The 18289-nt window shown below is 38.6% G+C and overlaps 1 protein-coding gene across 1 annotated transcript; it reads right to left on the reverse strand.

Annotated features, from left to right (window-relative positions):
* Nucleotides 1-184: 184 nt before the first annotated feature.
* ASPA (aspartoacylase) lies at nt 185-17992 on the reverse strand. Its single transcript, XM_024564868.3, has 6 exons — nt 17621-17992; nt 13752-13947; nt 12255-12348; nt 10525-10632; nt 6543-6652; nt 185-1950 (listed from the first exon to the last, which is right to left on the reverse strand). The coding sequence occupies exons 1-6, from the start codon at nt 17854-17856 to the stop codon at nt 1753-1755; spliced, it is 942 nt and encodes a 313-aa protein (XP_024420636.1). The 5' UTR covers nt 17857-17992; the 3' UTR covers nt 185-1752.
* Between the last annotated feature and the right edge of the window lie 297 nt (nt 17993-18289).

Consider the following 18289-nt stretch of genomic DNA (forward strand, 5'->3'; position numbering starts at 1 on the left):
GGGAATTGATATTATGATCATCCCCATTTTATAAATGAGAAAAGGGAGTTTGTAGGCTTAGAAAGAATCAAAGTAGAATAAAACGAAAAGTGACTAAAGCCACGCAGCAATATGTTATAGATTTTTTGAAAAAAATCGCATCTAAGTAGAAACTCTGAAGACTATGAGCATTGAGTCAGAGAAAATTAGACTTTATAGAAATAATACAAAAACTGAAACTACAGTGGATTACATTGAATCTTGTAAATTTTATAAGTGACTAAAATTTGATAGAAGATAATCTTGCTGAAATTTACACCTGGAAAAAATCAATCCATAAAAATTGGACTCAGAAATAAATCACAAAGGAATATTCACAGTGGGAGAAGGAAGCTTGGTAAAACTCATGTACAAATGCTGTTTGGTAAATTAAAGCTTTACTAAAGAATTCAGAAGAAAGAGAGTTTATTTCCATGAACATGTTTTTTTAAAGTACAAAAATAAATGCTGAAAAATTAGAAACAGTTTGTGCTGTACAGAATGTTAAATATGGAATGGAATGGGTTTAATGGAATTTGCTCTGGGAGAATGAAAATGTTTACATATATATATGTCCCACATAATGTTCCTATGACTTTGGCCTTGGGGTCCAAATCATGGGATAAAAATTCTCTTACTTGGCTGCCGTGACTAAGGCAGGAGAGAGGAAGCTCCTGTGGGGGCTGGAGAGGGAGGGAGGGAGGAAGCATTTCAGCTGGAGGACCTTCGAAAGGAAGGATCATGGGAGGTGAGGGATGTGGGCATTTAGGACGTGGACAATTTCTCAAAGAATGTATTTGTGAACCAGAGGCATGGGTCTGGGCACATTTCCATAGAGGCCACGGCTCTCTGCTATTTCCTCCTTTACCGTCTAGGTTGTGGAAAGCCGAGACTTCCTCATATGTTGAGTGCAAATGAGGGCAACTGCATTCTTTCAAAAGGATGAGTGACAGCTGTGAGGAATATGCCTCTTCCAACTTTCCCAAAGCGGGAAGGAATGCTAGTTTCTCCAGGGGTGTGTGAGGCATCTGATGGAGGCTCTTGGCACCCAGAGGTCGGTGCGGAGCGAGTGGCCATGCCACAGCAGCGGGGCTTTGTGTGGGTTACTGTCTGTCTGCGGACAAGGGACTATTCAGAGGTTTCTGATTTATTCATATGTCACCTCTGCAATCGGCCCACATTTCTCGTTCACATTTCATCTTCAAAACAGCATTTAAAAATCTCTTCTGGATGTCACAACTCTTGCTAAAGTTCACAGGCTGGATACTTAATAAATTAGCATTCATTTAAATACAAAAAATTTAAAAATAGTAAGTCTGCACCACTGGTTTCTAGCAGTATTATACATTATTTGAAAACATACACTTAATTCTATGCTCAAGTTAATAACCTTTTGTATACAATATCTGTTTCATTTAAAAAATTTAAATTTAAAAAGCATTTATTAAGAATGTTGAACTATCAAAATATGTATAAAAAGCTATGCAGAGATAAGAAGTACACTTCTTTGAAAAAGCTATGTACACAATATGGTACCTTTAAAAGATATTCATTAATTTGTTTATTCATTCATTCAGGAAATTTGCCTAAATGCCCACTGTGTGCAAGGCACTAAACTAGATGCTATGGATTTGCATAAGGCACGTTAAATGAAGCACAATCCTGCCCTTCTGGGGCTTACAGACCAGTAGAGTTTCTCAAGATACTGTATAACGAGTGAACCAGAAGCGATTTCTAGTGTGAAGTGAAGCGAATACTTTTTGCATTGAGTGTTAGTTTAGTCGTCTTTGCAAAAGCTTCTTTCTTTTCGTAATATGCGGCCTCATTTACGAACACCGGGTACACAGTAGAGTCTCCACCCAATGGAATAGTTTTTCCATCAAGAGTTAAAAACACAGGATCCCCAGGGTGCAATGGTTTCCAGTCTTGATCCTCTCAGGAAACAATTAAAATACATAAATTACATTCAGTTTTTCTCCTACTTTAAAAAGTTAATGTGAACCTGTAGACAACTAAAACATTATAACACTGGATCCTTTTAAAAGAGATACTTGAGAGATACATTGAGAGGCATATGAGAGATCGACTAAACTTAGATTGAGTAGGAATTTGGCAGCAGCTTTAAGAGTTTCCCTTTTAATATTTATAACTGACACATGAGATTAGAATTTGCTTCAATACTGAGTATGCCCTGGATGTTGCCAAAAAGATTTATAGTATTAAAAGGTGAAACTCAATGTGTGTCTTCCCGTGTGCATCTTTTATCTTTTGCTGGCTGAAATTAAATTCTGCTCAGCAAAATGTAGGAACTATCTGTTAAGAGCCTACTGTGTGCAAGGCATTGTACTTTTGGGAACATAAAAATGAGAAACATCGTGCCTGCATACAAGGAGGTCTCCCCTTATGGGGACTGCTGAGAGAAGGTGGGGCGGGCTGGGAGGGGACTAAGCCAAGGCGGAGGTTTTCCATGCACGACCCTACATTATGATCACCAATGAGTTATCTGAAAGGTCCCATACCAGCAATCTGGAACTTTGAGCCCTCACACCACAGGAAGCCTAGAGCCCATCTTCTCAAACTTTGATGTGATTGAGAATCATGTAGGAATTTTGTTAAAACTCAGATTCTGATCCTGCAGGTCTGGTGTAGGGGCCTGAGAGTCTGCATTCCTAACATTTCCCAGCAGCAGCAGCACTGAGGATCTGTTAGCAAAGCAGAATTTCATCCCCCACTCAGACCCACTAAACCAAGATCTTCACGTTAACAAATCCTCAGAGAGCCACACGCACGGCATTAAAGTTTGAGACATGCTGCCTGGCAGCGATTGGTGCAACCCTGCTGCATGTTGTTATTACCTGGGATGTTAAATATACAGGAGTAGACCCTCAAGATTGGAGCTCAGGCATCATTTTTTAAATTGACATACGGAAAAATTCATTCATTTTTATGTATAGTTCTTTGAGTTTTGACAAGTACACAGCTTAGAGTCATATAACCATGTAACTGTGTAATCAAGACACATAATTCCATCACAAACTTCCCTCAATTCCCTCATGATACTCATTTATAGTTAATTGTTTTTCTTTACTTTTAAAACCTCAGGCAATTCTACAGGACAGTGTGGTTGGGAACTACTGCTCTGGACCAGCGGTTTTCAGTTGGAGATGTGCCCCAGAATGACTGAAGGGGCTTCTTTAACACGCCCATGGCTAGCTGCCACCCCCCACCCCCGCAGAGATTCCAAACCTTGTTGATTTCCTGTCTCCATCTTGATGAATTAAACCAGAATCTCTGGGGATCTGGGAATTAGGATTTTTAACAGCTCCTCAAGTGACTCTCCTGTGGACTGAGTTTGAGAACATTCCCTAGATAATTCCAGTGAACATCCCTGACTAAGAACCGTCATCATTCTTAGAACAAAATCTGAAATCGTAACCAGGTTCCTGCCTGTGTCTCTGGCTCTAGAGTCTACTGTTCTCTCTATTCATTCCATTTTCTCCACCTAGGAGAGTCTTCTTGCTGTTCCTCAGACACTTCAAGTTCCTTCCAGCCTCCGGGCCTCTGCACTTGTTTCCCCATGGCTGACTTCTCAGCTTCCAGGTTCCGGACTCAATGCCTTCGTCTCTCCAAGGACTTTATCTGATGACTCCATTGAATAGGACCCCTTGGCTAACCTTCACTCTATTATTCTGTTTCATTTTTATAGCATTTGTTACAATTGGAAATGATCTAGTTTATGTATTGCTTACTCATTCATGGTTTGTTCTCCCTCTATTAGCATGGAAGCTCCATAAGGGACCAGAACAGGCTGGACCTGAAATATTTCTTTTATTTATTGCAATAATTAACTAATTCATCTCTTCTGTAGGACACTGAGCCATTCCTTATTGTCTATCAAATCAAAACTACCCTTTCTAACTTTCATGACCTACCACTAACCTTGTTTGTTACTGATACTAATCTCACTTCTCTGCCTCCCCAGGGTGATTTTTGTGCTCCTCAAGGATCCTTGAAGAATATAAAACTTGAAAAACCATGCCTTGCAGCCAGTTACCACATCATTGCCTTGGGCTCTGTTTTTCTTTCTTTCTTTCTTTCTTTCTTTCTTTCTTTCTTTCTTTCTTTCTTTCTTTCTTTCTTTCTTCCTTCCTTCCTTCCTTCCTTCCTTCCTTCCTTCCTTCCTCCCTCCCTCCCTCCCTCCCTCCCTTTCTTTCTTTCTCTCTCTCTCTCTCTTCCTTCCTTTCTTTTTAAATTTTATTGTTGTTCAAGTACAGTTCTCTGCCTTTTACCCCAACCCCAGCCTAACCCCCAGCCCTCTCCACCTCCCTCCAGTTTTCAACCCCCTGCCCCATTATTATCCATGTGTCCTTTATAATTGTTCCTACAAACCCTTCACCCTTTTCCCCTGAAATTCCTTCCCCTGTCCCCTCTGGTCACTGTTAGCCTGTTCTCAATTTCAGTGTCTTTGGTTATATTTTGCTTGTTTGTTTGTTTGTTTTGTTGATTAGGTTCCTGTTAAAGGTGAGATCATATGGTATTTGTCTTTCACTGCCTGGCTTATTTCACTTAGCATAATGCTCTCCAGTTCCATCCATGCTGTCATGAAGGGTAGGAGCTCCTTCTTTCTCTCTGCTGCATAGAATTCCATTGTGTAAAAGTACCATAGTTTTTTGATCCATTCATTTACTGATGGGCACTTAGGTTGCTTCCAGCATTTGGCTATTGTAAATTGTGTTGTTATGTACATAGGTTCTTTTGGATTGGTGTTTCAGGATTCTTAGGATATAATCCCAGCAGTGGAATTGCCAGGTCAAAAGGCAGATCCATTTTTAGTTTTCTGAGGAAGTTCCATACTGTTTTCCATAGTGGCCTCACCAGTCTGCATTCCCACCAACAGTGCATATGGTTCCCTTTTCTCCACAACCTCTCCAACACTTATTTGTTGCTTTGTTTATGACAGCCGTTCTGACCAGTGTGAGGTGGTATCTCATTGTGGTTTTAATTTGCGTCTCTCTGATGGCTAGCGATACTGAGCATCTTTATATATGTCTCTAGACTCTCTGTATGTCCTCCTTGGAGAAGTGTCTGTTCAAGTCCTTTGCCCATTTTTTAAGAGGGTTGCTTGTCTTCTTAGAATGTTTTGCTTGCTATTTTTGCTATCTGTAGTGCTTCCTTCCTGTCTCCCCACACCCCAATCTTTATTTTTCTTTCTTTTCAAACATTGCCTAAAGCTCCTCCTTCAGGTTGCCACCTGGATCTACTAAGGCCCAAAGATGGATTTGCTTCACTAGTCTGTATTCTTGGGCTGGCTGCTTTATTAAGTTTGAAGTCTGGATGACTATTATTAGGGTCATTAAAGAGCAGTTTGAGCTGGATCAGTGGTTTTCCACCCTGATTACTCAGGCCAAGAGGTCAGACCATGTCACAGTGCCGTCCTGGCACCCTTACGTTTTCAAAGCTCTCTAGGCAATGTGCAGCCAGGGCTGAATACCCCAGATGAGGGCAATCCACCTGGTCTTGTCTGTCTCTGAGGTCTGAGGGTGTGTAAGGTGCTCGCAGTGGGAACAGATGCGTCAGCTTTTTGGAATATACTCCTCCTACTTTTACCTTTGCCTTTTCCAGACTCAAACCTCCTACACTCTCCCAAGAACCTTTTTTCCTCTTTCAGTGTGCCATTAGTTATCAAACCAGACAAGCAGCAGATATTGGGAACTCAAGGAAAGTCAGGAAATGGTGGCAGAAAATATTCCAAAGAAAGAGGTTTTGACTGACTTGCTCTCAGTCACTCAGTGGTGATCACAGGGAGATGACAGCAATGTGGACTGCAGAGAATAGCAGCTCTGGGTCTGCCATTGGTGGCTATGTGGCTGTGGGAAATATCTAACTGCTGAGCTTCTGTTTGCTCATGACAAGTAATACTTTTTTTTAAAAAAAGGTCTATTTATTTATTTTTAGAGAGAAGGGAAGGGAGGGAGAAAGAGAGGGAGAGAAACATCGATGTGAGAGAGAAACATTGATCAGTTGCCTCCCGACTGAGGACCAGGCCCGGCAACCCAGGCATGTGCTCTGATGGGGAATCAAACCGGTGGCCCCTCACTTTGTGGAACGACACTCAACCAACTGAGCCACATTGGTCAGGGCTGTTTTCTAAAGTTAAAGTAAATATTATAATTCCTACCCTTTGTCTTTGGGCAGGAATTTTACCCTCTCTGAGAGCTCGTGTCTGACCACCTCTCCCTGCCTCATTATCATTTTTAAACTACACTTTAGACTTTAGTATATCTAGACTGTGACTCCCAGAAGAATATAGACCATGTTCAATGATGGATTTCTAGAGCTAGTACAGGACATACTAAATAAATTTTATTTATCGAGTGAAGGTCTGTACACCTTACCTACACTGCAGTGTGTCTGAGAATGCAACAAATGAGCCAATGTATGTAAAGTGCTTTATAAACTATAAAATTCTACTCAAAGGTGGGGCCTTATTACTTTGAATATTTTAAAGAAACAGCATATGTTACCTGCAGATTAGGGTGGATGATAGCAGCAATTTCTCCATTTTCATTTCTGGGATAATCAACTTTCTCCATTATTTTATAGACTTCAATAGCACAAGGAGGAAATTCTCTTCCTATGGCCAAAAAAAAAAAAAAAAAAAAGAAAGAAAGAAAGAAAAGTATAAATAGCAACTGAAAAAAGGAAGTTCATACTTTAAGGGAAGAACAACAACCAAAAAGTGAAGACATACAGTTGCGGATTAAATGTCAACTATAATTGAAAAAAAGAAAAAGAAGACAGGCATGGGGAAAATACACTATTTCAGTTAAGGATGTTCATAAACAATACTAAGCCAAAAGATGTTCTAGAAGTATTCCTATCACCACACTGCTCACAAGCACACTGACAGACAGTGGAAGAAAATGGAACTTCAAAAGGCCAGTGTGAGACAAAAAGAGCCTGGGACTGGGAGTCAGGACCCCCGGGCTCCAATCTACTAGCTGCGTGATCTTGAGCAAGAGGCTTCACTTCTGGAGGCTCACTTTCCTTATGTGCCAAACGAAGGTTTTGAATCAGCTGATCTTGTAGTTCCCTTCCAGCTCTGACATGCTGTAATTGCATATCCTCCAGAGGCCTTCCAGCAGGTTAGGGGACTTCACCATTGCACCCCTTCTCCTCACTAAGTACATTAAACCCTTGGACAGATCTTGGGATGCAGGCAGACTGCCAACAGTGTAGTCCAACTTCCAAAATTGCAGCAACATTAAAAGATCCAGTGCCCAGAAACTTGACAAAGGAGTAGTTTACATGCATACCAGGCAATCTCTGAGCAAACAGAATGAACTTTCATTAAACATAGGGTCCGTAGTGTGCTCTGATTGCAACTCAAAGGAAAATCTTCCTTTGCCCAAAGTACGGCTGGGTTAGAATGTGGATATTCTGCAGTCACTTCTGTATCAGTTAGCTTTGGCTGAAAAACACACTACCCTAGAATTTAGTAGCACAGAGCCATGACCCAGTCATGAGCCAATTTATCTCATGATTCTCTGGGTTAGTTGGGCAGTTCCTCTGGTTTAAGCTGGCTTGGCTGATTTCTAATTGGCTTGCTCATGCATTTGTGGTGAGCTGGCAGGTCTGCTGGAGGCTAGATGATCTCAGATGACCTTACTGTCATGTCTGGCACTTGACAGGCTGTCATCTGGAACTGCAGAACCATTGGCTAGGCTGTTGAAGTCCTCCATCTCATAGTTTCCCATTAACCAGAAGGATAGGGTAGGCTGATTAACATAATGGCACTAGAGGGTACCCAAGGGCAACAAGAGAACAATCCTCAAGGTACAAGTACTTTACAAGCCTCTTCTGTGACACAGAGCAAGTCACATGGCCAAACCACATTCAAGGGAATAGAGAAATAGACTCCATCTCTTGATAGAAGGATTTAAAACATCACATTGCAGGGACATGGGTGTGGGGAAGGAAAGAATTTGCGGCCATTTTTACAATCTACCAAACCTTCCAAGGTGAAGATGGAAACTTAACAGATATCATCTTTTTAAACCAGAAGGTCCATTGGGAGGAAAAGAAAAAGTTGTAGGGCACAAAGGAGTATGTTTTGCAACTTAGAATCTCAGAGTTGGAAGGAGCCTCGAATGACTAACGTCCTCACTGCTTGAGTATTCTCCACACCTTTCTGGCCATGTGGCCATCTCTCTCCTGCTCCAGCAGCCTCACTAAGTGTGGTTCATTCCATTACTGGTCAGCTTTGTTCATCGGAAATTTATCTCTCTAGTTAACTTTATCCCACCAATTCTAGTCACAGAAAACATGTCTAACTGCTTTCCAATATAAATTTTCAAATTCTTCAACATTCTCAGCTCTCTCCTTGGCTAACCTCTACTTTATAGATGTTCCTCTTGAAATACAGACTCAGAATTTACTCAGAGTTCTCCAGGTGTTGTTTGTCCAAGTCAGGAAACAGACAATCACCTCCCTCATTCTGGGATTATTTTAAAACACAAAAGCAAAACTTTGTTCCCGATGTATTTAACCTAAAGCATTTGGTTTAGATGATTATTAAAGATTGTCAGGACTTTTTGGGTCCACCTTCTGAACCAGGTATTTTCCTCCCCTGTATCACTTACATAAAAGCATGTCACGTCTGTCCTCATGCAAGACACTGATGATAACTTTGAGTAGCACAGAGCCAAGGATGGAGCTCTTCTACACATTTCCAGAGACTTTTTTCTAGGTGGTGATGATCAACGTTCTTTGGATAATGGTGCTCCTTCCATGGTAGGTAAAAATCTACTAAGCTGGATAGTCTAAATTAGTAGTGGTTTAAAATGTTTGAATTACGGAAATCTTTGCTTAAAAGAAATGTTACATGGGAGAGTAATAAAATAGATAGATAAACTTCTCTGGTTAAAGCAGGGGGCGATGTAGGTGTGGGGGGGTTGGCTGTCCTGGAGCTACTAGGACAACTACTAGATTCCCACCCCCGTGGGAGAAATCTAAAGACTATGATTTGAAAACCATGTTTTTTCACTCAGGTTTGCAGCCTTATACTCAGGTGCATCATTTCTTAACACATTGCAGTCCCACACTTACTATTTGAAGGGTTTCTTGTGAGTAAGTTGTGACCTTCTCAATACCAGGCCCATTAGACAGTACAGAACCCGTCCCCACACAAAGGTAGTGAAAAGCTGATTTTTAGTCTTTATGACTTGGGAGTCAGAGGATTCCCAGAAAAAATTCCTCTGATTGCAGCAAGGCTCCCTCTCTGAGGTTAAGGAGATTCATACTCCCCACGGACACTGAACTGTTCATCAGCTTTGTCACTATAATGACACATTCCTCAAGGACAATTTGAATTCAGCCTGTTGGAACAATTATTTACATAGGATGTCTCTTTAAATTTTATTTTTATTATAATTATAAAACAATTTAAAGTAAACTTAATTTTTAAAGAATATACTTTTTTGCTGCAGTTTTAGATTTATGAAATAAATGAGCAGATAATACATAAAGTTTCATGTATCCACTAATTAAATTATTTCTTAATTACACACAATACACGAATACATCATTCTTCTTGAAAACAATGAAAACAAATTTAACCTGTGTTTTCCCTCCTCTTCCCCAATAATCACTGTTATCAGTTTGGTGTGTTTTCTTCAGGAACTTTTCCTGTACACTAATGTGTATATTGAGGTATGTATATGTATTCTAGCACAGGGTTTATTATTACCATTATATTTAATATTATTTTGAGGAAACTGGTATACTGCATACTTTGGCCTGCAGCTTGTTTCTTTAATTAACAATGCACTGTATTTTGAAGATCTTTCCATGTTAGTCTAGTTGTTTGTCCAATGATGGACACTCAGGTTGTTTCTACTGTTTGTTGTCGCAGGAGATGCTGTGAGATGAGGAGTTGCTGGGCCACAGGATTTGTGCATCATCGCAAGTGGATGCTGTAGAATTACTCTCTAGCACGTCTTTACCACTCCCTCTTTCTCCACCCTTACCAACACAGTGTTATCAGATTTTAATAATTTCCTACTCTAACAGGGTAAAATGGCTTCTCATTTTAATTTGCATTAAATTAAATGCAAATTAATTCTAGTAATTACTAGTGATATTGGACATCTTTTGAAATGTCTATTGGACATTTGTATTTCTTAGTATATCTGTTTTTTTAAAAATGGAAATTAATAGGAAAATGAGGACTTTATTTGTAGAGCTTTAATTGGTAGCTACTTTTCTTTTTCTTCTTTTTTTTGAGTGTATCGACCTGGTCATTGAGGAATGGCTGACGTGAATGAAAATTTTAAAAAACACTGAATATCCTGAGCGTGCAAATGTGACCCAGGTTACAGCTGCTCTTTCAGCGTTCCGTCGTTAAGTCGCGGTGTGAGCTCGTGACCCCTCCCTTTTCTGACATCTTTGTGCACAGACACACACCCATACTAACAATTAAGATAGCAGTTCTCACCTACTGCTTACCTTCATTGAAATTATGTATAAAATCAAGAGCATATTTAATCATTTTTCTCATTTGATCCAAAATATCAGCTCTCAGAACCCCTTGAGGCTGGGGACCAACTTCTATACCTAGGTATAGAATGAGAGATAGCCATATTTATATAAGTCTTAGAATGCATTATAAAATTAAGCATTTTAATATATCAAGTCTGGAATCCCATCATTAAAAATTGGTAAGAAGTTAGACTATTTAACATCATGAAAAATATTTGAGACATAATGTTGGGCAAAAATAAAGCAGGCCATTTACATGCACAAGTTATATGCACAGTGAATGGAGACTGGGAGAGCACAAGGCAAAGCCAAAGATCTGTATTAAGAGTTGCAAATCTTGGGGTCTTTTTTCCTTTACATTTCATTCACTTTTGTCAAAAATTTAAAAAGCATAATATTGTAAGAGGGGTAGATAAACATATACTGCAACATAAAAGCTGCTGAACATACCAGTGGATAGGTATTCTAGCTAAGAGCCACATTGCTCCACAAACATTATAGACCACGATTGTTCTTTCAAAAAACAAAAGAAAATACAATGGAAGGGAAGAAAAAATCCCTTTACAAATAATAAGTTTTAATGAAAGAAGAAAAAGATTGCTCTTTCAAAGTTTGGGAGTCATATCCTTTATTTGGTGGCACAGAGAAACAGGATCGGTCTCCATCCCTTATTGGTAAGCACCTGGACTGGGATATTTAGCTCCCCCCAACTGATCCCTTGATTATGCACCAAAAGCATCAATAATTGAGTAAGCAAGGTAATTTTAAATTTGCTTACATTGTTTGACAACTTGTTTTTAAATTTAATTGCTCTTGGTAAACTGTCTGACATCTAAGAAAAAAGATTTTAAGTTGTGACAGCAATTTTAATGATTATAATGTAGCCTGCCAATGGTTAGGCTAATACGTCACTCAGGAAAGAGAACAGAATATAGAAAAAAGAGACTGTCTGTGTGAGAGGGTGTATGAGAGTGCGTGCCTGCATGTTGGAAATTCCAGAAAGTACAGTGAGTTCACAGCCCCGTAACTGACAGAGCAAGCAAGTGAATAGATAATCCTTTATGGGAAACTCTGCTGCAAAGAAGGACGAAGCAGGATGTAGAGAGAGGATTTTCTATGATTTTTTTGTGTTTCTGCACATCTTTCCAGCAAGTCACTGACTGCCTTGGTTCCAAATTATTTCTCAAGAATAATGTCTTCCATGGAGCAAAAGGCAGGTATGTTTATTGTACATAAAAGATTCAAGTTCCCTCAGCTCATTGTTTCTCTCATGGAATGCAGAAAAGCTGCTCAATGAAATTGAGGAAATTTTCCATAGTTTGAGCCTGTCTGGAGTTAGTTTACTTATTACTTGACAATTATAAGCCATAGTGATGAGCAAGGTAACTATAAATTTTCTTTGTTTTTTAAAAAAGATTTTATTTATTTAACTTTAGAGAGGGTAAAGGGGGGAGAAAGAGACAGAGAGAAACATCAATGTGTGGTTGCCTCTCATGCACCCCCTTCTGGGGACCTGGCCTGTAACCCAGGCATGTGCCCTGACTGGGAATCGAACCAGCGACCCTTTGGTTCACAGGCCCGCACTTAATCCAATGAGCTACACCAGCCAGGGATAAATATTCTTAAAAAATAATTTTTCTCAGCGTCTCATCTAGGACACATTTTATTTAGTCGTGACAATGGGAAGTATGACTTACCAACAGGATACGTGGCTATAGAACGAGTGGTTGCGTATTTGAGGGACGGATGTTCAATAAGATACACGTAGCAGGGTAATGGAGCCAAAGAAGTCTGAAATGAATTGAAAACATTTTTCTCACTATGTCAAGACCATATGTTTTGCTCTCTCTGCTGCTACAGAGTCAATAATGCTTTCATATGTTTTACTATATCAACTAAGATTAGTAAGAGCTCTATGAGACAAACTCTAAAATCCAATGTTGTTATTGAAGCTTTGAAAACATAAACATAAATGACATATAAAATTGAATTATGCATTGCTTTCTGGGTAAAATATACATTAAATTCTGAAGAACTATTATTCAAGAACATGACATAAGTTTTCCTTTGAATGAGTTTGGTTATTTCTTTTTTCATCACTGGTCACACTTACTATTTAGCTTAGTATTGCTCTTAAAGAACTCTGTATCTATCCCTGTGGTCCAGGTCTCTGCAGATGCTGGGTAACTCCTCCTACCTCCACTGATCTGAATGAGAGTTCAAGACAGGCCTCCCAGTTTTGATAGCAATGTCAGCCATGCTGCTTCCATGCCTGGCAACCAAAGCATTCAGCTCTCCTTCAATGAGCAACAAAGAATAGCTTCATTATGATCTCCTACAGAACTATCTAGTTATTGTCAAAAATTCAAAGGAAACAAAAATAATAGCCAGTCTTTACTGTCTGCAAGGTATTAGGCTAAATGCTTTAAATACTTTCTTATTTAAGGCTTTTAACAGCCTTATAAGTAAATGTTGTTATTACATCAACTTTATAAAATGAGGAAAGCAAGGTTTTTGGGAGTTATCTTATCCAAGGTTAGTAAATAAGGAAGTCAGAATTTGAACCCAGGTTCTCCTGGCTACATGGGTCAAATTCTATCCTCTAAATCATACCAGCTCTCTGGAAGGAAGGACATTTATTATACAATAATAAGCATACAGATTATTATTTGTGTTTTTGCTGGGTTGTTATTTTCTAACAATTTTTCTGTAGCTATAAGCATTGGATTGCTGTATTTTTTGCCTTGTAGACTTCTGAGCCTTAATATGGTTAGCTGGGGGAAGTACTGAAAGACCAGTTGTGTGCTGGGGAATCTGAATCAAAGGCAGAGAAGGGCAGGACTAAAGAGAGTCAATCTTTTCATCACCGGTCTATAGTCAACGTTAAATGACTGTTTCTGAGCTTCTTAAAACTGGAATTGAACTATTTCAACCATATCATTTTAACTTTTGGTATTAATTTTACCAAATAGCCTATGATTTGGTAGCTGTCTGGATAAAAGATTTATAATTTTATAGATACAAGAATTTATGAATGTTTTATTTTTACTCATTTCCTCTCATTTTTTCCCCTTCCACTTCTCCATCTCTCTCATACCCTCCCTCCTGAACCCTTTTCTGTTTGTTTTATGTCTGTAATTGACTTCAAAGTACAGGTCTTATGGTAACTTACAAATTAATAACATTGGCATTACCTTAATATAATGAAACATCTGAATTAAAAAGTCACTCCTGGAATCTTCAAGAATAAGGGTGCACCCCATGTTAGAGGTAGTATTGTGAAGGTCAAAAATAATGTCATAGGAATCTTCACTGTCTTTTGGACCAAATAAATGATTTATTTCTTGAGCCCTTCTTACTTCATATGGCAAATCCTCTGAAATTTTTTTGCTGTCATTAGCAGAAAGAAAAAGATGAACAATATCTGTGGCTAATACAACACCAATATACAATAAGAACACAGTGTATAAGGAACCAGTTGCCAAACTTTAAAAAAACCTGTGAGGTTAGTGGAAACTTATTTGAAAATATTACAAATGAAAAATTACATTTGTTTCTTTCATTTGATTCTATATAATGTTGTATTGACATGCTTTCAAATAATATCTCATTTATGAGGCTGTCAAAGGAAGAACATTTCAAACAGAATTTACCATTTGACTTCAACCTTGAACAAAATTTATCCGTTGATTTAGTCAAGTTTCTTAGTAGTTATGTGCACTGGGCTACTACGGGGTTAGACAATCAAATACAATTTTTTTTTGCCCTCTAGCTAATTCCGGTGCATGAAGATAGTTAAACTTGGACAATGTTCATGTTAACTAATTAAGGACTTTTAACTGAGGCCCAGGAACCACTAGGGATCCAGGGACAAGCTTTACAAACAAGTCTGAAAACCCTGAGAAAATGCAAAGCTTTTGCAGATATATGCAACTTTTTTCTGGGATAAAGGTTAATAGTTTTTATTGAATTCTGAAATGAGCCTCTACCTGTCCCCTCCCCATTTCCTGCAATGGATAAATTTTTTTCTTACTATACACGATGATGATTTAAGTTTATTTTCCTCATTAAACTATTCAACCATTTCTCTATAATTCCATCAATGTATTCCTATTTCCTGATTATTTTTGCTATTATCTTCAAGGGACCTACAATTTGCACCTGGGTAATTTCCGCCTGGACTGTAATCGAGAAGGTGTAACAGCTGGTTTTTGAACGGGAAGCAAAAACTATGAGGTCAAAAGCTGCATGATAAGGATGGTGGAGTGGGAAGATGAAAGGAACCCGTGGCATTGATGGTATCGTTGAGCCACTGCATGTCTGGACTTGTTATTTGTGAAAAAGAAATCCTTATTTGTTTAAGCCACTGTCTTCCAGTTTCTATTATTTGTAACTAAACGTAGTTCCTAATAGATATACGAATATAATCATTTTCAAAGTTAATTCATGAAACAGCTCAATCAGGTTCTCCCACTCTCAACTGATTTGCTTCTAATTCTCCTGCATGAGTTAACCACTAGCCACCCAGTTGCTCAGACTCAAGGGTTGAAGTCTTAAAAGATAATGGATACTTTGAGTTCTCAGGCCTGGAGTCCAGGTCCTAAGGAAGAGTCCCAAAGGATGAAGCTAAAAGAGTGGGCAGAGGAAGACCCTAAAGAGTGCATTAGCTGTACTAAGTTACTTAAATCTGCTCTGGATAAAAGATTTTTGAAGAATTTTCAGCAGGGGAGAGACATGATAAGATTTGCATGCATGTTAGCTATGGCCTTATAGTATACTTTGATATTAGGTAGCTAGCATGCACATCTAACATGCAAGGCAACACTTTTGCACTGTTGGTGGGAACACAGATTGGTGCAGCTATTGTGGAAAGCAGTATGGAAATGCCTCAAAAAATTAAAAATGGAACTGCCTTATGACCCAGCAATCCCATTTCTGGGAATGTAGCTGAAGAAACCCAAAGCACTAATATGAAAGAACATAAGTATCGCTATTTCATTGCAGCATTATTTACAACAGCCAAGATATGGAAGCAGCCCAAGTGCCCACCAGTAGACGAAGTGGATAAAACAACTATGGGACATTTACACAGTGGAATACTACTTGGCTGTAAAAAAAAAAAAGAAAATTGTAACCTTTGCGATGGCATGGGTAGACATGGAAAACATTATGCTAAGTGAAATAAGCCAGTCAGAGAAAGACAAGTACCACGTAATTTAACTTATACATAGAATCTAATGAACAACCTGAGCTAACAAGCTAAATAGAGACAGACTCTTAGATAGAGCTATCGTGTGGGGAGGTTAGGGGGTGGAGGAATCAAGCAAAAAGGAGAAAGGACTCATGGACATGGACAACAGTGTGGTGATTGCAGGGGGGAGGAGTATATAAGGGGGTTATGAGGTAATGGAACAAATACAATAAAAAATTTAAAAAAAAGATTTGCATGTTAAGATGATCCTTATGGCTGCTACCACACAGAGACTCTGTGGCAGGAAGGACTGGACTGAGGCAGGATGCAGAAGGATTCTTCAGGAAGGTACTCTGGCCCCAGAAGAAATAAACTATTGTAGTGAAAATGGAGAGGAAGATTGGATTTGCAGAATACTTGCAATTATTCAATACTTGATTAGTGACCCACTAGACGAGGGGGAGGAGGGACGAGGAAGGTTCCAAGATGACTTTCACAGAGGATTTCGTGGCTGGTGCTGACATTGCAGAGATGGAGAACACGGGAGAAGTCACTAACTGGGGAGACGGAGGACAGGAGGAGGCAATTCATTCCTCTGCCTCACGAGTTTCCCTGCCACCCTGAGGGGGAACTGCCTAGCCTCTGAATTGCATTTAAATGTGAAAAGTACAATAGAAGGTGGATTTACTTTAAAAGACTGCTCTCATTGAAATGCATACTATTGAGTGGTCCTACAAAAAAACTCACCCCGTCCATTTAAGAGTTCCTTGGGAAGTTAACATGTCATCTATAAGAGTTATTCTTCAACAAATTCTTACTTGTAATATGAGTTAGTTAATAGCTATTTCGAGTGAATAGATACATTTTAATTGTGTTGACATAACCTCAGTCATGAAGATAAAGCATTCTTGAAATTAAAATTTATGCTAGTAAAAATATGATTTGATACACAAAGTATGACTAATGTATAATTGCCTGGGAAAAATATCTATTCCATAAAGTGACTCATATTTGTACTAAAAGTAGTAACCATCTTTTGATCTGTGGTGAGATTATATTTAAGTAATTCTCTAAACTCAAATTAGCCTTTGTTAGAAAATGAGTACGTACAACAGCGCGCTGTTAGTTGTTCCTATCCCTGAGGTATATCCTAGCTACTAGTCTGCCAACTTTTTAAGGGTAAAAACCATTTTGCACATAGCTTTGTATCCCCACCGTACCTGGCACAGTGCCCTGCGAAGAGGAGGTATAATAATGTTTTTAGATAGATGGAAGAAAGAAGTGGTAAAAAGAAAGTACTTAGAGACTACATACGTACAGTAGTAGCTATAATGATGTAAACAGAGGCAAAAATAATTAATCAGAACATACCTAGAGTATTATGGTTGGATACTTTCATTGAACAAATGTTAATTAAGACACTACACTTAACTAGAACTTTATGTGGTACCATAAACATAGTTGCATAAAAACATAGTAGTGAGTAACCTTGAAAACTAACACATACATGCATATGCAAGTATAGTGACCAAACACTAATAATTCAAAAGACTATTAAATCTATTTCTTTAAAGATAGATTTAAAAGTAAAAACTTTTGTTATTTATCTCAGTCTGTAGAGAATATATTTAAAAAGAAAATTAGTTGAGAATAGTCTGATGCTTATAAAAGCTTTATAAAACAGCATGTGAATGCCCAGTTTAGAGAACCAAGGAAATTCATGATAAAGTGTGATTAAAAGCGAAAGTGATTTTATTCACAATAGCGACCACATGAATAACACATACATATACATATACATGTTCTCTCCCCCACAAACCACTTTTCACACACACACACCCCCCATATGCACATAACAAAATATAGTCTTACCCAAGATTTTCAGGGTCAAAAACTCGATTGAGGTCACAGTCAATGTATCTGGTGCACTTCTTCACTGCTCTTGGGTTGGTGATAAACGGTTTCACCTCCAGCCCTGTCCTCTGAATCTCAGCGCCATTCTCGAGCCAGTGCTTAACTAGAAACACTCCTGTTAGCTCATTGCCGTGAGTTCCTCCAAAGATAGCAACTTTTTTAATGGGATTTTTAACAATATGACAAGAAGTCATTTTATCAAATAATTTTATCTGATTCCTGCAATTCACAAGGGAGGAGATCAAAGAAAACTTAATTTCTTTAGAAAAGTTTAGAAATTTAAATCTAAATGAGACTTTAACCAAAGTGCAAAGTGCAGAGCTCTCTTGAGTGGAGTATACTTTAATTCTCTGTTATGAGTTCGGAGCCCTGTTTAATGTAGGGGCACTCCCTTCTCTAGCCCTGCCCTTTACCATATTTGGATCAAAATATGCAGAGATCAACTAGAGTTACAGCTGTTCACTTTGACTTCTGACTCCCTCAAATGGTGGGTAGATCTAAATGCAGTAATAAATTAGCATTTTATTCTAACACAAACCTTGCATTTTCTTTTCAGCTAGAATGCCATCTAATGGTGCTTTCATGCCCATTTGTAGTAATACAAAAGTCTGTACATTTCTAATCCTC

The sequence above is a fragment of the Desmodus rotundus genome, chromosome 9 (assembly GCF_022682495.2).
Source record: "Desmodus rotundus isolate HL8 chromosome 9, HLdesRot8A.1, whole genome shotgun sequence".
In the NCBI taxonomy this organism is placed as follows: Eukaryota; Metazoa; Chordata; class Mammalia; order Chiroptera; family Phyllostomidae; genus Desmodus; species Desmodus rotundus.

Bases quoted from the DNA above. Each gene is read 5' to 3' on its own strand.
- ASPA (XM_024564868.3), bottom strand. From the start codon at position 17,856: ATGACTTCTTGTCATATTGTTAAAAATCCCATTAAAAAAGTTGCTATC. The intron at 10,633-12,254 runs GTAAGTCATACT...TTCTATACCTAG, and splicing joins TATAGCCACGTATCCTGTTG to GTATAGAAGTTGGTCCCCAG. The intron at 1,951-6,542 runs GTAACATATGCT...GTTTCCTGAGAG, and splicing joins TCATCCACCCTAATCTGCAG to GATCAAGACTGGAAACCATT.